The sequence below is a fragment of the Engystomops pustulosus genome, chromosome 5, assembly GCF_040894005.1.
Source record: "Engystomops pustulosus chromosome 5, aEngPut4.maternal, whole genome shotgun sequence".
NCBI lineage: Eukaryota > Metazoa > Chordata > Amphibia > Anura > Leptodactylidae > Engystomops > Engystomops pustulosus.
Window position 1 is genome coordinate 209824753 of NC_092415.1, and position 24589 is coordinate 209849341.

General features: G+C 52.8%; 1 protein-coding gene across 2 annotated transcripts in view; it reads right to left on the reverse strand.

Annotated features, from left to right (window-relative positions):
- Positions 1-21521, reverse strand: part of NBEAL2 (neurobeachin like 2) — a 142620-nt gene extending 121099 nt beyond the window's left edge. For both annotated transcript variants that reach the window (XM_072154529.1, XM_072154528.1), the window contains exon 1: positions 21312-21521. In XM_072154529.1, coding sequence (XP_072010630.1) covers positions 21312-21416 — 105 coding nt within the window. In that variant the 5' untranslated portion in view covers positions 21417-21521. The remainder of the gene's footprint in view (positions 1-21311) is intronic.
- Between the last annotated feature and the right edge of the window lie 3068 nt (positions 21522-24589).

The following is a 24589-nucleotide window of genomic DNA, read 5'->3' on the forward strand; positions in this document are numbered from 1 at the left end:
TGCTCAGAGGATAGAGGATAGTATGCTGATGAGTAGAGGTGCAGCCTCTCTAGTACCCGGTGACCTGTATACAGGGGGCTATGCTCAGAGGATAGAGGATAGTATGCTGATGAGTAGAGGTGCACCCTCTCTAGTACCTGGTGACCTGTATACAGGGGGCTATGCTCAGAGGATAGAGGATAGTATGCTGATGAGTAGAGGTGCAGCCTCTCTAGTACCTGGTGACCTGTATACAGGGGGCTATGCTCAGAGGATAGAGGATAGTATGCTGATGAGTAGAGGTGCAGCCTCTCTAGTACCTGGTGACCTGTATACAGGGGGCTATGCTCAGAGGATAGAGGATAGTATGCTGATGGGTAGAGGTGCGGCCTCTCTAGTACCTGGTGACCTGTATACAGGGGGCTATGCTCAGAGGATAGAGGAAAGTATGCTGATGAGTAGAGGTGCAGCCTCTCTAGTACCTGGTGACCTGTATACAGGGGGCTATGCTCAGAGGATAGAGGATAGTATGCTGATGAGTAGAGGTGAAGCCTCTCTAGTACCTGGTTACCTGTATACAGGGGCCTATGCTCAGAGGATAGAGGATAGTATGCTGATGAGTAGAGGTGCAGCCTCTCTAGTACCTGGTGACCTGTATACAGGGGGCTATGCTCAGAGGATAGAGAATAGTATGCTGATGGGTAGAGGTGCAGCTTCTCTAGTACCTGGTGACCTGTATACAGGGGGCTATGCTCAGAGGATAGAGGATAGTATGCTGATGGGTAGAGGTGCAGGCTCTCTAGTACCCGGTGATCTGTATACAGGGGGCTATGCTCAGAGGATAGAGGATAGTATGCTGATGAGTAGAGGTGCAGCCTCTCTAGTACCTGGTGACCTGTATACAGGGGGCTATGCTCAGAGGATAGAGGATAGTATGCTGATGAGTAGAGGTGCAGCCTCTCTAGTACCCGGTGACCTGTATACAGGGGGCTATGCTCAGAGGATAGAGGACAGTATGCTGATGAGTAGAGGTGCAGCCTCTCTAGTACCTGGTGACCTGTATACAGGGGGCTATGCTCAGAGGATAGAGGATAGTATGCTGATGGGTAGAGGTGCGGCCTCTCTAGTACCTGGTGACCTGTATACAGGGGCTATGCTCAGAGGATAGAGGATAGTATGCTGATGGGTAGAGGTGCAGCCTCTCTAGTACCTGGTGACCTGTATACAGGGGCTATGCTCAGAGGATAGAGGATAGTATGCTGATGGGTAGAGGTGCAGCCTCTCTAGTACCTGGTGCCCTGTATACAGGGGGCTATGCTCAGAGGATAGAGGATAGTATGCTGATGAGTAGAGGTGCAGCCTCTCTAGTACCCGGTGACCTGTATACAGGGGGCTATGCTCAGAGGATAGAGGATAGTATGCTGATGAGTAGAGGTGCAGCCTCTCTAGTACCCGGTGACCTGTATACAGGGGGCTATGCTCAGAGGATAGAGGATAGTATGCTGATGAGTAGAGGTGCAGCCTCTCTAGTACCTGGTGACCTGTATACAGGGGGCTATGCTCAGAGGATAGAGGATAGTATGCTGATGGGTACAGGTGCAGCTTCTCTAGTACCTGGTGATCTGTATACAGGGGGCTATGCTCAGAGGATAGAGGATAGTATGCTGATGGGTAGAGGTGCAGCCTCTCTAGTACCTGGTGACCTGTATACAGGGGGCTATGCTCAGAGGATAGAGGATAGTATGCTGATGGGTAGAGGTGCAGCTTCTCTAGTACCTGGTGATCTGTATACAGGGGGCTATGCTCAGAGGATAGAGGATAGTATGCTGATGGGTAGAGGTGCAGCTTCTCTAGTACCTGGTAACCTGTATACAGGGGGCTATGCTCAGAGGATAGAGGATAGTATGCTGATGAGTAGAGGTGCAGCCTCTCTAGTACCTGGTGACCTGTATACAGGGGGCTATGCTCAGAGGATAGAGGATAGTATGCTGATGGGTAGAGGTGCAGCTTCTCTAGTACCTGGTGATCTGTATACAGGGGGCTATGCTCAGAGGATAGAGGATAGTATGCTGATGGGTAGAGGTGCAGCCTCTCTAGTACCTGGTGACCTGTATACAGGGGGCTATGCTCAGAGGATAGAGGATAGTATGCTGATGAGTAGAGGTGCAGCCTCTCTAGTACCTGGTGCCCTGTATACAGGGGGCTATGCTCAGAGGATAGAGGATAGTATGCTGATGAGTAGAGGTGCGGCCTCTCTAGTACCTGGTGATGTGTATACAGGGGGCTATGCTCAGAGGACAGAGGATAGTATGCTGATGAGTAGAGGTCCAGCCTCTCTAGTACCTGGTGACCTGTATACAGGGGGCTATGCTCAGAGGATAGAGGATAGTATGCTGATGGGTAGAGGTGCGGCCTCTCTAGTACCTGGTGACCTGTATACAGGGGGCTATGCTCAGAGGATAGAGGATAGTATGCTGATGAGTAGAGGTGCAGCCTCTCTAGTACCTGGTAACCTGTATACAGGGGGCTATGCTCAGAGGACAGAGGATAGTATGCTGATGAGTAGAGGTGCAGCCTCTCTAGTACCTGGTGACCTGTATACAGGGGGCTATGCTCAGAGGATAGAGGATAGTATGCTGATGAGTAGAGGTGCAGCCTCTCTAGTACCCGGTGATCTGTATACAGGGGGCTATGCTCAGAGGATAGAGGATAGTATGCTGATGAGTAGAGGTGCAGCCTCTCTAGTACCTGGTGACCTGTATACAGGGGGCTATGCTCAGAGGATAGAGGATAGTATGCTGATGAGTAGAGGTGCAGCCTCTCTAGTACCTGGTAACCTGTATACAGGGGGCTATGCTCAGAGGATAGAGGATAGTATGCTGATGGGTAGAGGTGCGGCCTCTCTAGTACCTGGTGACCTGTATACAGGGGGCTATGCTCAGAGGATAGAGGATAGTATGCTGATGGGTAGAGGTGCAGCCTCTCTAGTACCTGGTGCCCTGTATACAGGGGGCTATGCTCAGAGGATAGAGGATAGTATGCTGATGAGTAGAGGTGCAGCCTCTCTAGTACCTGGTAACCTGTATACAGGGGGCTATGCTCAGAGGATAGAGGATAGTATGCTGATGGGTAGAGGTGCGGCCTCTCTAGTACCTGGTGACCTGTATACAGGGGGCTATGCTCAGAGGATAGAGGATAGTATGCTGATGGGTAGAGGTGCAGCCTCTCTAGTACCTGGTGACCTGTATACAGGGGGCTATGCTCAGAGGATAGAGGATGGTATGCTGATGAGTAGAGATACAACCTCTCTAGTACCTGGTGACCTGTATACAGGGGGCTATGCTCAGAGGATAGAGGATAGTATGCTGATGAGTAGAGGTCCAGCCTCTCTAGTACCTGGTGACCTGTATACAGGGGGCTATGCTCAGAGGATAGAGGATAGTATGCTGATGAGTAGAGGTACAGCCTCTCTAGTACCTGGTGACCTGTATACAGGGGGCTATGCTCAGAGGATAGAGGAAAGTATGCTGATGAGTAGAGGTGCAGCCTCTCTAGTACCTGGTGACCTGTATACAGGGGGCTATGCTCAGAGGATAGAGGATAGTATGCTGATGAGTAGAGGTGCGGCCTCTCTAGTACCTGGTGACCTGTATACAGGGGCTATGCTCAGAGGATAGAGGATAGTATGCTGATGAGTAGAGGTGCAGCCTCTCTAGTACCTGGTGACCTGTATACAGGGGGCTATGCTCAAAGGATAGAGGATAGTATGCTGATGGGTAGAGGTGCGGCCTCTCTAGTACCTGGTGACCTGTATACAGGGGGCTATGCTCAGAGGATAGAGGATAGTATGCTGATGAGTAGAGGTGCAGCCTCTCTAGTACCTGGTGATCTGTATACAGGGGGCTATGCTCAGAGGATAGAGGATAGTATGCTGATGAGTAGAGGTGCAGCCTCTCTAGTACCTGGTGACCTGTATACAGGGGGCTATGCTCAGAGGATAGAGGATAGTATGCTGATGGGTAGAGGTGCAGCCTCTCTAGTACCTGGTGACCTGTATACAGGGGGCTATGCTCAGAGGATAGAGGATAGTATGCTGATGAGTAGAGGTGCAGCCTCTCTAGTACCTGGTGACCTGTATACAGGGGGCTATGCTCAGAGGATAGAGGATAGTATGCTGATGAGTAGAGGTGCAGCCTCTCTAGTACCTGGTGACCTGTATACAGGGGGCTATGCTCAGAGGATAGAGGATAGTATGCTGATGAGTAGAGATGCAGCCTCTCTAGTACCTGGTGACCTGTATACAGGGGGCTATGCTCAGAGGATAGAGGATAGTATGCTGATGGGTAGAGGTGCAGCCTCTCTAGTACCCGGTGATCTGTATACAGGGGGCTATGCTCAGAGGATAGAGGATAGTATGCTGATGAGTAGAGGTGCAGCCTCTCTAGTACCTGGTAACCTGTATACAGGGGGCTATGCTCAGAGGATAGAGGATAGTATGCTGATGAGTAGAGGTGCAGCCTCTCTAGTACCTGGTGACCTGTATACAGGGGGCTATGCTCAGAGGATAGAGGATAGTATGCTGATGAGTAGAGGTGCAGCCTCTCTAGTACCTGGTGACCTGTATACAGGGGGCTATGCTCAGAGGATAGAGGATAGTATGCTGATGAGTAGAGGTGCAGCCTCTCTAGTACCTGGTGACCTGTATACAGGGGCTATGCTCAGAGGATAGAGGATAGTATGCTGATGAGTAGAGGTGAAGCCTCTCTAGTACCTGGTGACCTGTATACAGGGGCTATGCTCAGAGGATAGAGGATAGTATGCTGATGGGTAGAGGTGCACCCTCTCTAGTACCTGGTGACCTGTATACAGGGGGCTATGCTCAGAGGATAGAGGATAGTATGCTGATGAGTAGAGATGCAGCCTCTCTAGTACCTGGTGACCTGTATACGGGGGGCTATGCTCAGAGGATAGAGGATAGTATGCTGATGAGTAGAGATGCAGCCTCTCTAGTACCTGGTGCTCTGTATACAGGGGGCTATGCTCAGAGGATAGAGGATAGTATGCTGATGGGTAGAGGTGCAGCCTCTCTAGTACCTGGTGACCTGTATACAGGGGGCTATGCTCAGAGGATAGAGGATAGTATGCTGATGAGTAGAGGTGCAGCCTCTCTAGTACCTGGTGCCCTGTATACAGGGGGCTATGCTCAGAGGATAGAGGATAGTATGCTGATGAGTAGAGGTGCAGCCTCTCTAGTACCCGGTGACCTGTATACAGGGGGCTATGCTCAGAGGATAGAGGATAGTATGCTGATGAGTAGAGGTGCAGCCTCTCTAGTACCTGGTGCTCTGTATACAGGGGGCTATGCTCAGAGGATAGAGGATAGTATGCTGATGAGTAGAGGTGCAGCCTCTCTAGTACCTGGTGCTCTGTATACAGGGGGCTATGCTCAGAGGATAGAGGATAGTATGCTGATGAGTAGAGGTGCAGCCTCTCTAGTACCCGGTGACCTGTATACAGGGGGCTATGCTCAGAGGATAGAGGATAGTATGCTGATGAGTAGAGGTGCACCCTCTCTAGTACCTGGTGACCTGTATACAGGGGGCTATGCTCAGAGGATAGAGGATAGTATGCTGATGAGTAGAGGTGCAGCCTCTCTAGTACCTGGTGACCTGTATACAGGGGGCTATGCTCAGAGGATAGAGGATAGTATGCTGATGAGTAGAGGTGCAGCCTCTCTAGTACCTGGTGACCTGTATACAGGGGGCTATGCTCAGAGGATAGAGGATAGTATGCTGATGAGTAGAGATGCAGCCTCTCTAGTACCTGGTGACCTGTATACAGGGGGCTATGCTCAGAGGATAGAGGATAGTATGCTGATGAGTAGAGATGCAGCCTCTCTAGTACCTGGTGCTCTGTATACAGGGGGCTATGCTCAGAGGATAGAGGATAGTATGCTGATGAGTAGAGGTGCAGCCTCTCTAGTACCCGGTGACCTGTATACAGGGGGCTATGCTCAGAGGATAGAGGATAGTATGCTGATGAGTAGAGGTGCAGCCTCTCTAGTACCTGGTGACCTGTATACAGGGGGCTATGCTCAGAGGATAGAGGATAGTATGCTGATGAGTAGAGATGCAGCCTCTCTAGTACCTGGTGACCTGTATACAGGGGGCTATGCTCAGAGGATAGAGGATAGTATGCTGATGAGTAGAGGTGCAGCCTCTCTAGTACCTGGTAACCTGTATACAGGGGGCTATGCTCAGAGGATAGAGGATAGTATGCTGATGAGTAGAGGTGCAGCCTCTCTAGTACCCGGTGACCTGTATACAGGGGGCTATGCTCAGAGGATAGAGGATAGTATGCTGATGAGTAGAGGTGCAGCCTCTCTAGTACCTGGTGACCTGTATACAGGGGGCTATGCTCAGAGGATAGAGGATAGTATGCTGATGAGTAGAGGTGCAGCCTCTCTAGTACCCGGTGATCTGTATACAGGGGGCTATGCTCAGAGGATAGAGGATAGTATGCTGATGAGTAGAGGTGCAGCCTCTCTAGTACCTGGTGACCTGTATACAGGGGGCTATGCTCAGAGGATAGAGGATAGTATGCTGATGAGTAGAGGTGCAGCCTCTCTAGTACCTGGTAACCTGTATACAGGGGGCTATGCTCAGAGGATAGAGGATAGTATGCTGATGGGTAGAGGTGCGGCCTCTCTAGTACCTGGTGACCTGTATACAGGGGGCTATGCTCAGAGGATAGAGGATAGTATGCTGATGAGTAGAGGTGCAGCCTCTCTAGTACCTGGTGCCCTGTATACAGGGGGCTATGCTCAGAGGATAGAGGATAGTATGCTGATGGGTAGAGGTGCAGCCTCTCTAGTACCTGGTGCCCTGTATACAGGGGGCTATGCTCAGAGGATAGAGGATAGTATGCTGATGAGTAGAGGTGCAGCCTCTCTAGTACCTGGTGACCTGTATACAGGGGGCTATGCTCAGAGGATAGAGGATGGTATGCTGATGAGTAGAGATACAACCTCTCTAGTACCTGGTGACCTGTATACAGGGGGCTATGCTCAGAGGATAGAGGATAGTATGCTGATGAGTAGAGGTCCAGCCTCTCTAGTACCTGGTGACCTGTATACAGGGGGCTATGCTCAGAGGATAGAGGATAGTATGCTGATGAGTAGAGGTACAGCCTCTCTAGTACCTGGTGACCTGTATACAGGGGGCTATGCTCAGAGGATAGAGGAAAGTATGCTGATGAGTAGAGGTGCAGCCTCTCTAGTACCTGGTGACCTGTATACAGGGGGCTATGCTCAGAGGATAGAGGATAGTATGCTGATGAGTAGAGGTGCGGCCTCTCTAGTACCTGGTGACCTGTATACAGGGGCTATGCTCAGAGGATAGAGGATAGTATGCTGATGAGTAGAGGTGCAGCCTCTCTAGTACCTGGTGACCTGTATACAGGGGGCTATGCTCAAAGGATAGAGGATAGTATGCTGATGGGTAGAGGTGCGGCCTCTCTAGTACCTGGTGACCTGTATACAGGGGGCTATGCTCAGAGGATAGAGGATAGTATGCTGATGAGTAGAGGTGCAGCCTCTCTAGTACCTGGTGATCTGTATACAGGGGGCTATGCTCAGAGGATAGAGGATAGTATGCTGATGAGTAGAGGTGCAGCCTCTCTAGTACCTGGTGCCCTGTATACAGGGGGCTATGCTCAGAGGATAGAGGATAGTATGCTGATGAGTAGAGGTGCAGCCTCTCTAGTATCTGGTGACCTGTATACAGGGGGCTATGCTCAGAGGATAGAGGATAGTATGCTGATGAGTAGAGGTGCAGCCTCTCTAGTACCTGGTGCCCTGTATACAGGGGGCTATGCTCAGAGGATAGAGGATAGTATGCTGATGAGTAGAGGTGCAGCCTCTCTAGTACCTGGTGACCTGTATACAGGGGGCTATGCTCAGAGGATAGAGGATAGTATGCTGATGAGTAGAGGTGCAGCCTCTCTAGTACCTGGTGACCTGTATACAGGGGGCTATGCTCAGAGGATAGAGGATAGTATGCTGATGAGTAGAGATGCAGCCTCTCTAGTACCTGGTGACCTGTATACAGGGGGCTATGCTCAGAGGATAGAGGATAGTATGCTGATGGGTAGAGGTGCAGCCTCTCTAGTACCCGGTGACCTGTATGCAGGGGCTATGCTCAGAGGATAGAGGATAGTATGCTGATGAGTAGAGGTGCAGCCTCTCTAGTACCCGGTGACCTGTATACAGGGGGCTATGCTCAGAGGATAGAGGATAGTATGCTGATGAGTAGAGGTGCAGCCTCTCTAGTACCCGGTGATCTGTATACAGGGGGCTATGCTCAGAGGATAGAGGATAGTATGCTGATGAGTAGAGGTGCAGCCTCTCTAGTACCTGGTGACCTGTATACAGGGGGCTATGCTCAGAGGATAGAGGATAGTATGCTGATGGGTAGAGGTGCAGCCTCTCTAGTACCTGGTAACCTGTATACAGGGGGCTATGCTCAGAGGATAGAGGATAGTATGCTGATGAGTAGAGGTGCGGCCTCTCTAGTACCTGGTGACCTGTATACAGGGGGCTATGCTCAGAGGATAGAGGACAGTATGCTGATGAGTAGAGGTGCAGCCTCTCTAGTACCTGGTGACCTGTATACAGGGGGCTATGCTCAGAGGATAGAGGATAGTATGCTGATGAGTAGAGGTGCAGTCTCTCTAGTACCTGGTGACCTGTATACAGGGGGCTATGCTCAGAGGATAGAGGATAGTATGCTGATGAGTAGAGGTGCAGCCTCTCTAGTACCTGGTGACCTGTATACAGGGGGCTATGCTCAGAGGATAGAGGATAGTATGCTGATGAGTAGAGGTGCAGTCTCTCTAGTACCTGGTGACCTGTATACAGGGGGCTATGCTCAGAGGATAGAGGATAGTATGCTGATGGGTAGAGGTGCAGCCTCTCTAGTACCTGGTGACCTGTATACAGGGGGCTATGCTCAGAGGATAGAGGATAGTATGCTGATGAGTAGAGGTGCAGCCTCTCTAGTACCTGGTGACCTGTATACAGGGGGCTATGCTCAGAGGATAGAGGATAGTATGCTGATGGGTAGAGGTGCAGCCTCTCTAGTACCTGGTGACCTGTATACAGGGGCTATGCTCAGAGGATAGAGGATAGTATGCTGATGAGTAGAGGTGCAGTCTCTCTAGTACCTGGTGACCTGTATACAGGGGGCTATGCTCAGAGGATAGAAGAAAGTATGCTGATGAGTAGAGGTGCAGCCTCTCTAGTACCTGGTGCCCTGTATACAGGGGGCTATGCTCAGAGGATAGAGGATAGTATGCTGATGGGTAGAGGTGCAGCCTCTCTAGTACCTGGTGACCTGTATACAGGGGCTATGCTCAGAGGATAGAGGATAGTATGCTGATGAGTAGAGGTGCAGCCTCTCTAGTACCTGGTGACCTGTATACAGGGGGCTATGCTCAGAGGATAGAGGATAGTATGCTGATGGGTAGAGGTGCAGCCTCTCTAGTACCTGGTGATCTGTATACAGGGGGCTATGCTCAGAGGATAGAGGATAGTATGCTGATGAGTAGAGGTGCAGCTTCTCTAGTACCTGGTGATGTGTATACAGGGGGCTATGCTCAGAGGATAGAGGATAGTATGCTGATGAGTAGAGGTGCAGCCTCTCTAGTACCTGGTGACCTGTATACAGGGGGCTATGCTCAGAGGATAGAGGATAGTATGCTGATGGGTAGAGGTGCAGCCTCTCTAGTACCTGGTGACCTGTATACAGGGGGCTATGCTCAGAGGATAGAGGATAGTATGCTGATGAGTAGAGGTGCAGCCTCTCTAGTACCTGGTGACCTGTATACAGGGGGCTATGCTCAGAGGATAGAGGATAGTATGCTGATGAGTAGAGGTGCAGCCTCTCTAGTACCTGGTGACCTGTATACAGGGGGCTATGCTCAAAGGATAGAGGATAGTATGCTGATGGGTAGAGGTGCAGCCTCTCTAGTACCTGGTGACCTGTATACAGGGGGCTATGCTCAGAGGATAGAGGATAGTATGCTGATGAGTAGAGGTGCAGCCTCTCTAGTACCTGGTGACCTGTATACAGGGGGCTATGCTCAGAGGATAGAGGATAGTATGCTGATGAGTAGAGGTGCAGCCTCTCTAGTACCTGGTGATCTGTATACAGGGGGCTATGCTCAGAGGATAGAGGATAGTATGCTGATGAGTAGAGGTGCAGCCTCTCTAGTACCTGGTGATGTGTATACAGGGGGCTATGCTCAGAGGATAGAGGATAGTATGCTGATGAGTAGAGGTGCAGCCTCTCTAGTACCTGGTGATGTGTATACAGGGGGCTATGCTCAGAGGATAGAGGATAGTATGCTGATGGGTAGAGGTGCAGCCTCTCTAAGACCTGGTGACTCAACCTGCAGACAACCTGTGCAGCCGCCATGTCTGTCTAATCCTGGGCGGTCATGTGACCCGTCAATGTTACATTGTTCTGCTTCTATTGACACATGAGGTTCTATTGTTCTGCTAGTTCTCCGCCTGCGCCCACAGACAAGCAGGTGCACCCCGAACCTGAGGAACCGGATCCAGTGACCTTTAGGTGTATTTTTGGGCTGCAGGTGTATTGCGAAAGGTCAAGCTCTGGAGCCCCTCCACCCGGGTGTGTCGGCCACGCTGAACTTTGCTCTACTTACAACGTAAATGGACGGTGAAGATGCCGGAAATCTCAAGGTTTCTATGTCAACACCTTGAGAATCTGCATCATGACCGCCACACCCAACCTGCCCAGAATCCTGAATGGCCCCCACACTGCATAGGGTCATTGTGACCTGGAGTCAGAAATACAATGCAAGCACAGCAGTGAAGACTGACACTCCACAAAGGAATGTAATTCTAATCAACACGGATCTATTGGTCACTCAGGATCCAAGGAAAGCTGGGTTACAACCTCTACAGCACTAAAACGTCATAAAAAGTCAACTAAGGCAATTTGCATGTCGTTCCATGTGATCAACAGCACAGGCCTCGGCTCTGGTTTCCATTGGGGTGGTTCTTTACACCCAGGACTGGAGGGGCACCCAGATACCCGAGAAGACCCTCAATAATTCATGGCATCTCCCGGCCACTGACGTCGCTCCAGGCTCAGTTTACTGGCTGATACCTGCGAGAAGCAAGCACAACTGGCATGAAGGTCTCATCCTTGGAAAGCTGAGTGTCAAGCTGAATCACACCTAGATGGCTTCCATGGGAGACGTCACCCAGCTTTCCAAGGTTCCTGAATATAAAAACTTCTGTGATAAATATTTAAACAATTCTGATGTTCAGAAGCCCAGAAAAGATGAGTTACAATCAATAATACCACCCATGTGGCTTCCATAGAAATCCTGACTCAGCTTTCCAAGAATTCTGAACATGAAATGCAGTGATGTAGTAGCAGACTCCCGTAATGCATAGAACATACAGCTCTGCCATTCAGGAGCCTTGGACAGTGATAACTAATATCACACCTACATCTTCCACAGGATCTGACACCCAGCTTTCCAAGGCTTCTGAAGCTCATGTCAATACAGCCATAAAACCATATTTACAGACACCCCGGACGACAAGCTCAGTAAGTGAAGGGTTAATACGGGAGACGCTGTGTGTGGAGCTTCTCAGGTAACGGGTGCCATCCGGGGCGGATCACATCTGTCACCCTGTGGCATTGTCACTGCATTCCCAGGAGATGGGGTGAGGAAGAAGCCTCCATCCTCAGCACGGCAGTATGTGTCAGTCTACACTGCAGACCTGGCATTCTATTCATGTAACAGGCAGTGAGCAGCACAGATAGATACATTATATCAACGAGAACATCCACGGAGGTCATGAATATAATGCTAGAATTACAGTGAAGACTGACACCACAGAAGGGGCAGTGATGTGACTGCAGTGCATGTGCCCTGTGTGCTGCCACCTTCATGGGGTCATCTGATGGAGAGCAGGAGGTCATATACAGGGGGCAACACCAGGAGCAGCACAATGTCACTGCCCAAACACAAGGCAGCTCAAACCTGTAACCTGCCCCCAGCTGTATGCACCACATATATAGGTGTATCTAATCCTATCCTGTGTGATACAGTCTCCTGAGCTGTGTATCTAATCCTATCCTGTGTGGTACTGTCTGCTGAGCTGTGTATCTAATCCTATCCTGTGTGATACTGACTGCTGAGCTGTGTATCTAATCCTATCCTGTGTGATACTGCCTGCTGAGCTGTGTATCTAATCCTATCCTGTGTGATACTGCTCAGCTGTGTATCTAATCCTATCCTGTGTGATACAGTCTCCTGAGCTGTGTATCTAATCCTATCCTGTGTGATACTGTCTGCTGAGCTGTGTATCTAATCCTATCCTGTGTGATACAGTCTCCTGAGCTGTGTATCTAATCCTATCCTGTGTGATACTGTCTGCTGAGCTGTGTATCTAATCCTACCCTGTGTGATACTGACTGCTGAGCTGTGTATCTAATCCTCTCCTGCGTGATACTGACTGCTGAGCTGTGTATCTAATCCTCTCCTGCGTGATACTGACTGCTGAGCTGTGTATCTAATCCTCTCCTGTGTGATACTGTCTGCTGAGCTGTGTATCTAATCCTCCTGTGTGATACCGTCTGCTGAGCTGTGTATCTAATCCTATCCTGTGTGATACTGTCTGCTGAGCTGTGTATCTAATCCTATCCTGTGTGATACTGTCTGCTGAGCTGTGTATCTAATCCTATCCTATGTGATACTGACTGCTGTGTATCTAATCCTATCCTATGTGATACTGCCTGCTGAGCTGTGTATCTAATCCTATCCTGTGTGATACTGTCTGCTGAGCTGTGTATCTAATCCTATCCTGTGTGATACTGTCTGCTGAGCTGTGTATCTAATCCTCTCCTGGGTGATACTGTCTGCTGAGCTGTGTATCTAATCCCATCATGTGATACTGTCCGCTGAGCTGTGTATCTAAGCTGTGATACAGTATGATAATCCTGCGGTTATGCTTGTGCTGATGCTCAGTTCCTCCTCATTCCAGACAAGAAGTGACAGGACGCGGCACATCTGTTCCTGGTTCCTCCCGGGGCGGAGGACTTCACATTCCACCTGTGTCCGTGACTTGGGTACAGTGAGATACAGCAGGAGGGGTATCTAATGCCGAGAGCAGAGCCCACCCTGATCTATGAGCACTACAAGTATCAGCATGTCACATGAGGCCCCTGGCAGCCATGCAGACACCTGTGGATGTGCACACCTGAGGCACATCCTGGCCACACCCCTTACCTGTAGCAGAGCCGGCGCCGCTGCCTCTGTACACACAAGATTGTTTGATTTGTGACGTCACAGAAACTCAATGCCGCCAACATACAGCCAGCGCCATGTGACTGCTGCAACGTCTGCACCAGGATACAACACCGCAAAGGTGCAATGGGACCCGCGCTTATATACAATTCTGGTGTGACCAGCCAGTGTTATGTATTGTCCCTGGAGAGATGTGTAATCAGACCTCACACTGCTGTGCTCTGTGCTCTCTGCAGCCAGTGTTATGTATTGTCCCTGGAGAGATGTGTAATCAGACCTCACACTGCTGTGCTCTGTGCTCTCTGCAGCCAGTGTTATGTACTGTCCCTGGAGAGATGTGTAATCAGACCTCACACTGCTGTGCTCTGTGCTCTCTGCGGCCAGTGTTATGTATTGTACCTGGAGAGATGTGTAATCAGACCTCACACTGCTGTGCTCTGTGCTCTCTGCGGCCAGTGTTATGTATTGTCCCTGGAGAGATGTGTAATCAGACCTCACACTGCTGTGCTCTGTGCTCTCTGCAGCCAGTGTTATGTATTGTCCCTGGAGAGATGTGTCATCAGACCTCACACTGCTGTGCTCTGTGCTCTCTGCAGCCAGTGTTATGTATTGTCCCTGGAGAGATGTGTAATCAGACCTCACACTGCTGTGCTATGTGCACTCTGCAGCCAGTGTTATGTAATGTCCCTGGAGAGATGTGTAATCAGACCTCACACTGCTGTGCTCTGTGCTCTCTGCAGCCAGTGTTATGTACTGTCCCTGGAGAGATGTGTAATCAGACCTCACACTGCTGTGCTCTGTGCACTCTGCAGCCAGTGTTATGTAATGTCCCTGGAGAGATGTGTAATCAGACCTCACACTGCTGTGCTCTGTGCTCTCTGCAGCCAGTGTTATGTATTGTCCCTGGAGAGATGTGTAATTAGACCTCACACTGCTGTGCTCTGTGCTCTCTGCAGCCAGTGTTATGTATTGTCTCTGGAGAGATGTGTAATCAGACCTCACACTGCTGTGCTCTGTGCTCTCTGCAGCCAGTGTTATGTATTGTCCCTGGAGAGATGTGTAATTAGACCTCACACTGCTGTGTTCTGTGCTCTCTGCAGCCAGTGTTATGTATTGTCCCTGGAGAGATGTGTAATTAGACCTCACACTGCTGTGTTCTGTGCTCTCTGCAGCCAGTGTTATGTATTGTCCCTGGAGAGAGGTGTAATCAGACCTCACACTGCTGTGCTCTGTGCTCTCTGCAGCCAGTGCTATATAGTGTCCCTGGAGAGATGTGTAATCAGACCTCACACTGCTGTGCTCTGTGCTCTTTGCAGCCAGTGTTATGTAATGTCCCTGGAGAGATGTGTAATCATACATCACACTGCTGTGCTCTGTGCTCTCTGCAGCCAGTGTTATGTATTGTCCCTTGAGAGATGTGTAATCAGACCTCACACTGCTGTGCTCTGTGCTCTCTGCAGCCAGTGTTATGTATTGTCCCTGGAGAGATGTGTAATCAGACCTCACACTGCTGTGCTCTGTGCTCTCTGCAGCCAGTGTTATGTATTGTCCCTGGAGAGATGTGTAATCAGACCTCACACTGCTGTGCTCTGTGCTCTCTGCAGCCAAGTGTGACCGTCCCAAGAGGACATCGTCCACTGCAGGAAAGCAAAAAAGTCCTACAGGAGCTCCTGTCCTCCGCTTCCTCCCGATCCCGAAGTGTCAGGCCTAAGAGAACCAGCGCCGGGACCACCTAGATAAGGCAGCGCGGGGATGTGAGGTCCGGCTGTCCATGATCCCGGGGGACCATCCTAAGACGTCCGTCCGTCTGCTGTGGGGGAGGGGCGGGTGATTTCGGGATTACATTTATTTGTGTTTATTATGTGCAAAAAGAAAGGAAAAAAAGCCTCGGAACCAGCGGAATTATCCGGATATCTCAGACTCATCCGGAGGAAGAAAAGAACTTCCGCAGGGAAAAACCCCCCAACCCCCCGTGGGGCCCGAGACCAGCAGGGAATCCCCCCCCCCCCCCCATGGAGCTTCCTCCTAGGGTCCTGGGCTTCCTCCTAGGGCCCCGGGCTTCCTCCTAGGGTCCCGGGCTTCCTCCTAGGGTCCCGGGCTTCCTCCTAGGGTCCCGGGCTTCCTCCTAGGGTCCCGGGCTTCCTCCTAGGGTCCCGGGCTTCCTCCTAGGGTCCCGGGCTTCCTCCTAGGGTCCCGGGCTTCCTCCTAGGGTCCCGGGCTTCCTCCTAGGGTCCTGGGCTTCCTCCTAGGGTCCTGGGCTTCCTGGGACTGCATCGGAGTCTGCGCTGGGTCGAGGGCGCAGGTGCCCATAGAGAGGGCTCTGAGTGACACCCGTGCCATAGGTGGAGCCCTCATCACGTCTTCAGGAGCCGGAAGACACGATAATCTCCGGCTCAGATGGACTGAGGAGGAACTGGGGCAATATCAGGAATAGACAGGAGGCACCGCCATGGGCACGTCCTCTGCCCCCAAAATTATGCAAATGTGTTTTTACCCTGGTGGGAAGCAGAACAGGGTTATGGAGGGGACACGGGAACACCCCCTGAGCACATTCTATCTTGGGGTCGAGATATTGATGATGTTTTCGGAATGGTTACATTATATGAGGGGGTGGGGGGCAGATGAGTAACTGGTAGACCTCGCACCTCCCCTTAGGGCAATACCTACGCCCTGGAAGACCGTGACATCTGGATTGTCCATTCCCGTGACGGCGCTGCCCAGACGCTTCTCCGAGAGCCCAAAACACTCAACGTAACAAATTAGTCAACGCAAAACGTTCCAATAAAACCACAAAGAACATCATTCAATACATCGGAACGTTTGGCGGATACTCGCCCCGTGTCATTGTGAATACACTGGAGGGTCCTGGACCCGGGAGAAGCCCCGCCCATTTACAGCGGAACCACAGACGCAGCTCCACGTGGCCACAATCCGGGATATTAGGAGACTAATCCCTGCTCCTGTTACAATGTTACACAATGAGATTAATAACAATCACATATCAGGACACGATCACCTACATAATGTAACTAGAGGATATAGAGGAAATCTCCCGTTCTCCTTCCTTCTAGAATCAAACTTTAAAAATTATGCTAATGAGCCTTATGTTGCAGATTCACAGGCTGTTACACTGCACAGGAGCACACAACCCCTCCCCCCCCCCCTCCACCATGTGCTGAAACTTCTGCTACTGCAGTGGGATTACATCAGGCAGAGGGAGGGGGGAAAGCCTGAGGGAGCAGCGGGAGGGGGGACAGTGTAACAGACCATGAAGCTGCAGCACAGAGTATTTAAAAAGTTATAAAAGTTGATATTGGAAGGAAGGCGGCCATGGATAACTAATGTAAGAAGATCCCACAGTCCCGGGGCCTGGGTCTAGGAGTAATGTCCCTGGTGTCAGGAGGGATTCTGATGGGAGATTCCCTATAAAAGCCGAACTAGACTTTTGTTTGATGAATAGAACAGATGAGAGATCAGAGAGACCCCGTGTCCTTCCTGCCCCCCGGTGTGTGAATGAGCTCCCTCTCCCCCTCCACCAGTGACAGCTCAGACAGGACGTCCCCTAAAATCACCTCTTAGACATAAATCATCAAGGGAGAAATCTGCATGGTACGGAAAGAGTTAACCATTGGCCTCCTTCTCTGTCTGAAGTGGATAAAGCCCTCAGTGCTTTCAGTTACACTGCTCACTACACGACAAAGAAGCAGAAGACACCGAGAAGCTGCGCTCATCACTCACCATCATCCGCTGAGGTCTGAGGTTTAGGTTATAGCGGTGATCAGTAGAGTGCGAGCCTTTGGGCAGTTGACATCTATTAGCTTAAAACACAGACAACACTACAGTGCATTTTTGGTTATGAACATACTACACCAATTACTCATAGGCACAGAGCACAGCAGTGTGAGGACCCCAGTCACTTGTCACAGTCCTACTGCTACTAGCATCCTACACAAAGGTCTGATTACACATCTCTCCAGGACCAATACACAACACTGGCTGCAGAGAGCACAGAGAACAGCAGTGTGAGGTGTGATTACACATCTCTCCAGGACCAATACATAACACTGGCTGCAGAGAGCACAGAGCACAGCAGTGTGAGGTCTGATTACACATCTCTCCAGGGACAATACATAACACTGGCTGCAGAGAGCACAGAGCACAGCAGTGTGAGGTCTGATTACACATCTCTCCAGGGACAATACATAACACTGGCTGCAGAGAGCACAGAGCACATCAGTGTGAGGTCTGATTACACATCTCTCCAGGGACAATACATAACACTGGCTGCAGAGAGCACAGAGCACAGCAGTGTGAGGTCTGATTACACATCTCTCCAGGGACAATACATAACACTGGCTGCAGAGAGCACAGAGCACAGCAGTGTGAGGTCTGATTACACATCTCTCCAGGGACAATACATAACACTGGCTGCAGAGAGCACAGAGCACATCAGTGTGAGGTCTGATTACACATCTCTCCAGGGACAATACATAACACTGGCTGCAGAGAGCACAGAGCACAGCAGTGTGAGGTCTGATTACACATCTCTCCAGACACAATACATAACACTGGCTGCAGAGAGCACAGAGCACAGCAGTGTGAGGTCTGATTACACATCTCTCCAGGGACAGTACATAACACTGGCTGCAGAGAGCACAGAGCACAGCAGTGTGAGGTCTGATTACACATCTCTCCAGGGACAATACATAACACTGGCTGCAGAGAGCACAGAGCACAGCAGTGTGAGGTCTGATTACACATCTCTCCAGGGACAATACATAACACTGGCTGCAGAGAGCACAGCAGTGTGAGGTCTGATTACACATCTCTCCAGGGACAATACATAACACTGACTACACAGAGCACAGAGAACAGCAGTGTGAGACTTAATAGGTTAGTGACAGCAAGCAGAAATTTTAAAAATGGAAGAATTGATAATATATGGCTCCAGGATTTAGCAGTGATTTTACTTTATGACCATTTAAATTACTCACGTTCTATTTTTGGAAACCATAGAACCAGTTAAAGGGCCGGCGCGTCATTTATTACACCTGGTGTCTCCTGCAGGTATCTATAGAATGAGACCTGCCGCTACAGGCCCGGACCCTGCATCACAGGGACCCCACCATATGGCTGATCCCTGAGTGTGGGGTCACCACAGCCGCCATAATCCAGCCATGACCAGGAGACTATGATAACACTTCCTGGCACAGCAGATCTCCTGGTATCACATCTAGGCTGAGAACGAGCCAAGAAATGGCAGAAATTCCATCAGTCTGGAACATTCCTGTAACTAGAGGTCATCCGAATGTCCAATAACGCATAATCATCACAGGAGCATGACATGAGCAGGACAACACGGGGGCCACAGCCCGCATCACATGTACCCCAATATTCACACCTAGCTTAAGCATCACATGTACCCCAATATTCACACCTAGCTGGAGCTCCCAATGTCACATCATAGCAGAAGGCAGGAGACGCTTCCCCAGGATATCACAGCCGCCCAGTCATGAAGGGGTTAACTGAGCTCTACTCACAGACTCCGCAAATGTGTTATCAGAGAACACAAAAAGACCCCCACACAAGAGAGGAGAGGGGGCCGCATCCCCCCAGTGCTAGGAGCCCCCCCACACAAGAGAGGAGAGGGGGCCGCATCCCCCCAGTGCTAGGAGCCCCCCACACATGAGAGGAGAGGGGGCCGCATCCCCCAGTGCTAGGAGCCCCCCACACATGAGAGGAGAGGGGGCCGCATCCCCCCAGTGCTAGGAGCCCCCCACACAAGAGAGGAGAGGGGGCCGCATCCCCCAGTGCTAGGAGCCCCCCACACATGAGAGGAGAGGGGGCCGCATCCCCCCAGTGCTAGGAGCCCCACACACATGAGAGGAGAGGGGGCCGCATCCCCCCAGTGCTAGGAGCCCCCCACACATGAGAGGAGAGGGGGCCGCATCCCCCAGTGCTAGGAGCCCCCCACACATGAGAGGAGAGGGGGCCGCATCCCCCCAGTGCTAGGAGCCCCCCACACATGAGAGGAGAGGGGGCCGCATCCCCCCAGTGCTAGGAGCCCCCCACACATGACAGGAGAGGGGGCCGCATCCCCCCAGTGCTAGGAGCCCCCCCACACAAGAGAGGAGAGGGGGCCGCATCCCCCCAGTGCTAGGAGCCCCCCACACATGAGAGGAGAGGGGGCCGCATCCCCCCAGTGCTAGGAGCCCCACACACATGAGAGGAGAGGGGGCCGCATCCCCCCAGTGCTAGGAGCCCCCCACACATGAGAGGAGAGGGGGCCGCATCCCCCCAGTGCTAGGAGCCCCCCACACATGAGAGGAGAGGGGGCCGCATCCCCCCAGTGCTAGGAGCCCCCCACACATGACAGGAGAGGGGGCCGCATCCCCCCAGTGCTAGGAGCCCCCCACACATGACAGGAGAGGGGGCCGCATCCCCCCAGTGCTAGGAGCCCCCCACACATGACAGGAGAGGGGGCCGCATCCCCCCAGTGCTAGGAGCCCCCCCACACATGAGAGGAGAGGGGGCCGCATCCCCCCAGTGCTAGGAGCCCCCCACACATGAGAGGAGAGTGGGCCGCATCCCCCCAGTGCTAGGACCCCCCCACACAAGAGAGGAGAGGGGGCCGCATCCCCCCAGTGCTAGGAGCCCCCCACACAAGACAGGAGAGGGGGCCGCATCCCCCCAGTGCTAGGAGCCCCCCCACACAAGAGGAGAGTGGGCCGCATCCCCCCAGTGCTAGGAGCCCCCCACACAAGAGAGGAGAGGGGGCCGCATCCCCCCAGTGCTAGGAGCCCCCCCACACAAGAGAGGAGAGTGGGCCGCATCCCCCCAGTGCTAGGAGCCCCCCACACAAGAGAGGAGAGGGGGCCGCATCCCCCCAGTGCTAGGAGCCCCCCACACATGAGAGGAGAGGGGGCCGCATCCCCCCAGTGCTAGGAGCCCCCCACACATGAGAGGAGAGGGGGCCGCATCCCCCCAGTGCTAGGAGCCCCCCCACACAAGAGAGGAGAGGGGGCCGCACCCCCCCAGTGCTAGGAGCCCCCCACACATGACAGGAGAGGGGGCCGCATCCCCCCAGTGCTAGGAGCCCCCCCACACAGAGAGGAGAGGGGGCCGCATCCCCCCAGTGCTAGGAGCCCCCCACACATGAGAGGAGAGGGGGCCGCATCCCCCCAGTGCTAGGAGCCCCCCACACATGACAGGAGAGGGGCCGCATCCCCCCAGTGCTAGGAGCCCCCCCACACAAGAGAGGAGAGGGGGCCGCATCCCCCCAGTGCTAGGAGCCCCCCACACATGAGAGGAGAGGGGGCCGCATCCCCCCAGTGCTAGGAGCCCCCCACACATGACAGGAGAGGGGGCCGCATCCCCCAGTGCTAGGAGCCCCCCACACATGAGAGGAGAGGGGGCCGCATCCCCCCAGTGCTAGGAGCCCCCCACACATGACAGGAGAGGGGGCCGCATCCCCCCAGTGCTAGGAGCCCCCCCCCCCCCCACATGACAGGAGAGGGGGCCGCATCCCCCCAGTGCTAGGAGCCCCCCCACACAAGAGAGGAGAGGGGGCCGCATCCCCCCAGTGCTAGGAGCCCCCCACACATGACAGGGGTGCAGCAGTCTGGGGACCCCCACACATGACAGGGGTGCAGCAGTCTGGGGACCCCCACACATGACAGGGGTGCAGCAGTCTGGGGACCCCCTGGTCCTGTGACTCCATTGTCTCCACAGGTGACAGCTAAACAAAGCCGTGTCCGTCCGCAGCCCCGGGAGTCCCTGCACGGAGGAGGTGAGTGCAGTCCTGATGCCGGGACCCCCGCCTGTCACACACCTGATGCCGGGACCCCCGCCCTGTCACACACCTGATGCGGGGACCCCCGCCCTGTCACACACCTGATGCGGGGACCCCCGCCCTGTCACACACCTGATGCCGGGGCCCCCCCTGTCACACACCTGATGCCGGGGCCCCCTCCTCGGTCTCTCACCTTGGTGAAGTAGAGCAGCCATAGTTCATAGAGCTTCTCCTTAGAGGCCATCCTGCCGGTACACGCCTCAGCACCCGGGCTCCTCCATGCCGGCGCAGGCTCCATGTGTCCCCATGGCAGGTGCGGGGAGGTGACCTGTACGGGGGGGGCGCGGGGTGTAACCTGCACATCAGACCCTGCGAGGTGCGAAGTTCACTCCTCCTCCTCCTCCTCCCTGCCGGGGGCTGGTACCAGGGCGACACCTCCGGACACACAGGGAACTGCAGGAGCGCAGGTAGAGGGAGAAGAGAAGAGGAAGAGAAGAGGGAGAAGAAGAGGAAGAGAAGAGGGAGAAGAAGAGGAAGAGAAGAAGAGGGGGAAGAAGAGGGAGGAAGAGAAGAGGGGAAGAAGAGGAGGAAGAGAAGAGGGAGAAGAAGAGGAGGAAGAGAAGAGGGAGAAGAAGAGGAGGAAGAGAAGAGGGAGAAGAAGAGGAAGAGAAGAAGAGGGGGGGGGAAGAAGAGAAAGAAGAGGGGGGGGGGAAGAAGAGAAAGAAGAGGGGGGGGGAGAAGAGAAAGAAGAGGGGGGGGAGAAGAGAAAGAAGAGGGGGGGAGATGAGAAAGAAGAGGGGGGGGAGAAGAGAAAGAAGAGGGGGGGGAAGAAGAGAAAGAAGAGGGGGGGGAGAAGAGAAAGAAGAGGGGGGGGGAAGAAGAGAAAGAAGAGGGGGGGAGAAGAGAAGAAGAGGGGGGGGGGAAGAAGAGAAAGAAGAGGGGGGGGGAGAGAAAGAAGAGGGGGGGGAGAAGAGAAAGAAGAGGCGGGGGAGGAAGAGAAGGAAGAGGGGGAAGAAGAGAAGGAAGAGGGGGAAGAAGAGAAGGAAGAGGGGGAAGAAGAGAAGGAAGAGGGGGAAGAAGAGAAGGAAGAGGGGGAAGAAGAGAAGGAAGAGGGGGAAGAAGAGAAGGAAGAGGGGGAAGAAGAGAAGGAAGAGGGGGAAGAAGAGAAGGAAGAGGGGGAAGAGAAGGAATTGAAGACGGGAAAGAGAAGAGGACGAAGAGAAGAGGGGGAAGAAGAGGAGGAAGAGAAAAAGAGGAAGTGAAGAGGAGGAAGAGAAGAGGGGGGAGAGAAGAAGGGGAAGAGAAAGAAGAGAAGAGGGGGGAGAGAAGAGGGGGGGAGAAAAGGAAGAGAAGAGACGGAAGACAAATGAGGGATTGAACTGTAGGAAGAGAAGGGAAAAACAGGAAGAAAAGTGACGAGGAAGTGGAGAAATAAAAAAAGAGAAGTGAGAGGAAGACAAAAAGGGGATGAGGAATAGGTGAGATGGAAGAAGAGATGTGAGGAGGAGGAGGAGGAAAATGGAGGAGGAGGAGGAGGAGAAGAGAGAACGAGGGAGAAGAAATTAAGTAGGAAAAAGAAGAGAAGTCAAAAGGAGAAGGAACAAGAGGAACAGGAAGAAGAGAAAGGAGAGAGAGGAGAGGAAGAGGAGGAAGAAAAGTGAAAAAAGAAGAGAAGGAAGGAGAGAAGAAGAAACTGCCATATACTCCCCAAATAATACCTCCCTACACACATACACTCACCGGCCACTTTATTAGGTGCACCTGTCCAACTGCTCGTTAACACTTAATTTCTAATCAGCCAATCACATGGCGGCAGTGCATTTTGGCATGTAGACATGGTCAAGACAATCTCCTGCAGTTCTCCCGAGCATCAGTATGGGGAAGAAAGGTGATTTGTGGCCTGTGAACGTGGCATGGTTGTTGGTGCCAGAAGGGCTGGTCTGAGTATTTCAGAAACTGCTGATCTACTGGGATTTTCACGCACAACCATCTCTAGGGTTTACAGAGAATGGTCCGAAAAAGAAAAAACATCCAGTGAGCGGCAGTTCTGTGGGCGGAAATGCCTTGTTGATGCCAGAGGTTAGAGGAGAATGGGCAGTCTGGTTCCAGCTGATAGAAAGGCAACAGTGACTCAAATCGCCACCCGTTACAACCAAGGTAGGCAGAAGAGCATCTCTGAACGCACAGGACGTCCAACTTTGAGGCAGATGGGCTACAGCAGCAGAAGACCACACTGGGTGCCACTCCTTTCAGCTAAGAACAGGAAACCGAGGCTACAATTTGCACAAGCTCATCGCAATTGGACAGTAGAAGATTGGAAAAACGTTGCCTGGTCTGATGAGTCTCGATTTCTGCTGCGACATTCGGATGGTAGGGTCAGAATTTGGTACAACAACATGAAAGCGCGGATCCATCCTGCCTTGTATCAGCGGCTCAGGCTGGTGGTGGTGTCATGGATCCATCCTGCCTTGTATCAGCGGGTCAGGCTGGTGGTGGTGGTGTCATGGATCCATCCTGCCTTGTATCAGCGGGTCAGGCTGGTGGTGCTGGTGTCATGGATCCATCCTGCCTTGTATCAGCGGGTCAGGCTGGTGGTGGTGGTGTCATGGATCCATCCTGCCTTGTATCAGCGGGTCAGGCTGGTGGTGCTGGTGTCATGGATCCATCCTGCCTTGTATCAGCGGCTCAGGCTGGTGGTGGTGGTGTCATGGATCCATCCTGCCTTGTATCAGCGGCTCAGGCTGGTGGTGCTGGTGTCATGGATCCATCCTGCCTTGTATCAGCGGCTCAGGCTGGTGGTGGTGGTGTCATGGATCCATCCTGCCTTGTATCAGCGGGTCAGGCTGGTGGTGGTGGTGTCATGGATCCATCCTGCCTTGTATCAGCGGCTCAGGCTGGTGGTGCTGGTGTCATGGATCCATCCTGCCTTGTATCAGCGGCTCAGGCTGGTGGTGGTGGTGCCATGGATCCATCCTGCCTTGTATCAGCGGCTCAGGCTGGTGGTGCTGGTGTCATGGATCCATCCTGCCTGGTATCAGCGGCTCAGGCTGGTGGTGGTGGTGTCATGGATCCATCCTGCCTTGTATCAGCGGCTCAGGCTGGTGGTGCTGGTGTCATGGATCCATCCTGCCTTGTATCAGCGGCTCAGGCTGGTGGTGCTGGTGTCATGGATCCATCCTGCCTTGTATCAGCGGCTCAGGCTGGTGGTGCTGGTGTCATGGATCCATCCTGCCTTGTATCAGCGGCTCAGGCTGGTGGTGCTGGTGTCATGGATCCATCCTGCCTTGTATCAGCGGCTCAGGCTGGTGGTGGTGGTGTCATGGATCCATCCTGCCTTGTATCAGCGGCTCAGGCTGGTGGTGGTGGTGTCATGGATCCATCCTGCCTTGTATCAGCGGGTCAGGCTGGTGGTGGTGGTGTCATGGATCCATCCTGCCTTGTATCAGCGGCTCAGGCTGGTGGTGGTGGTGT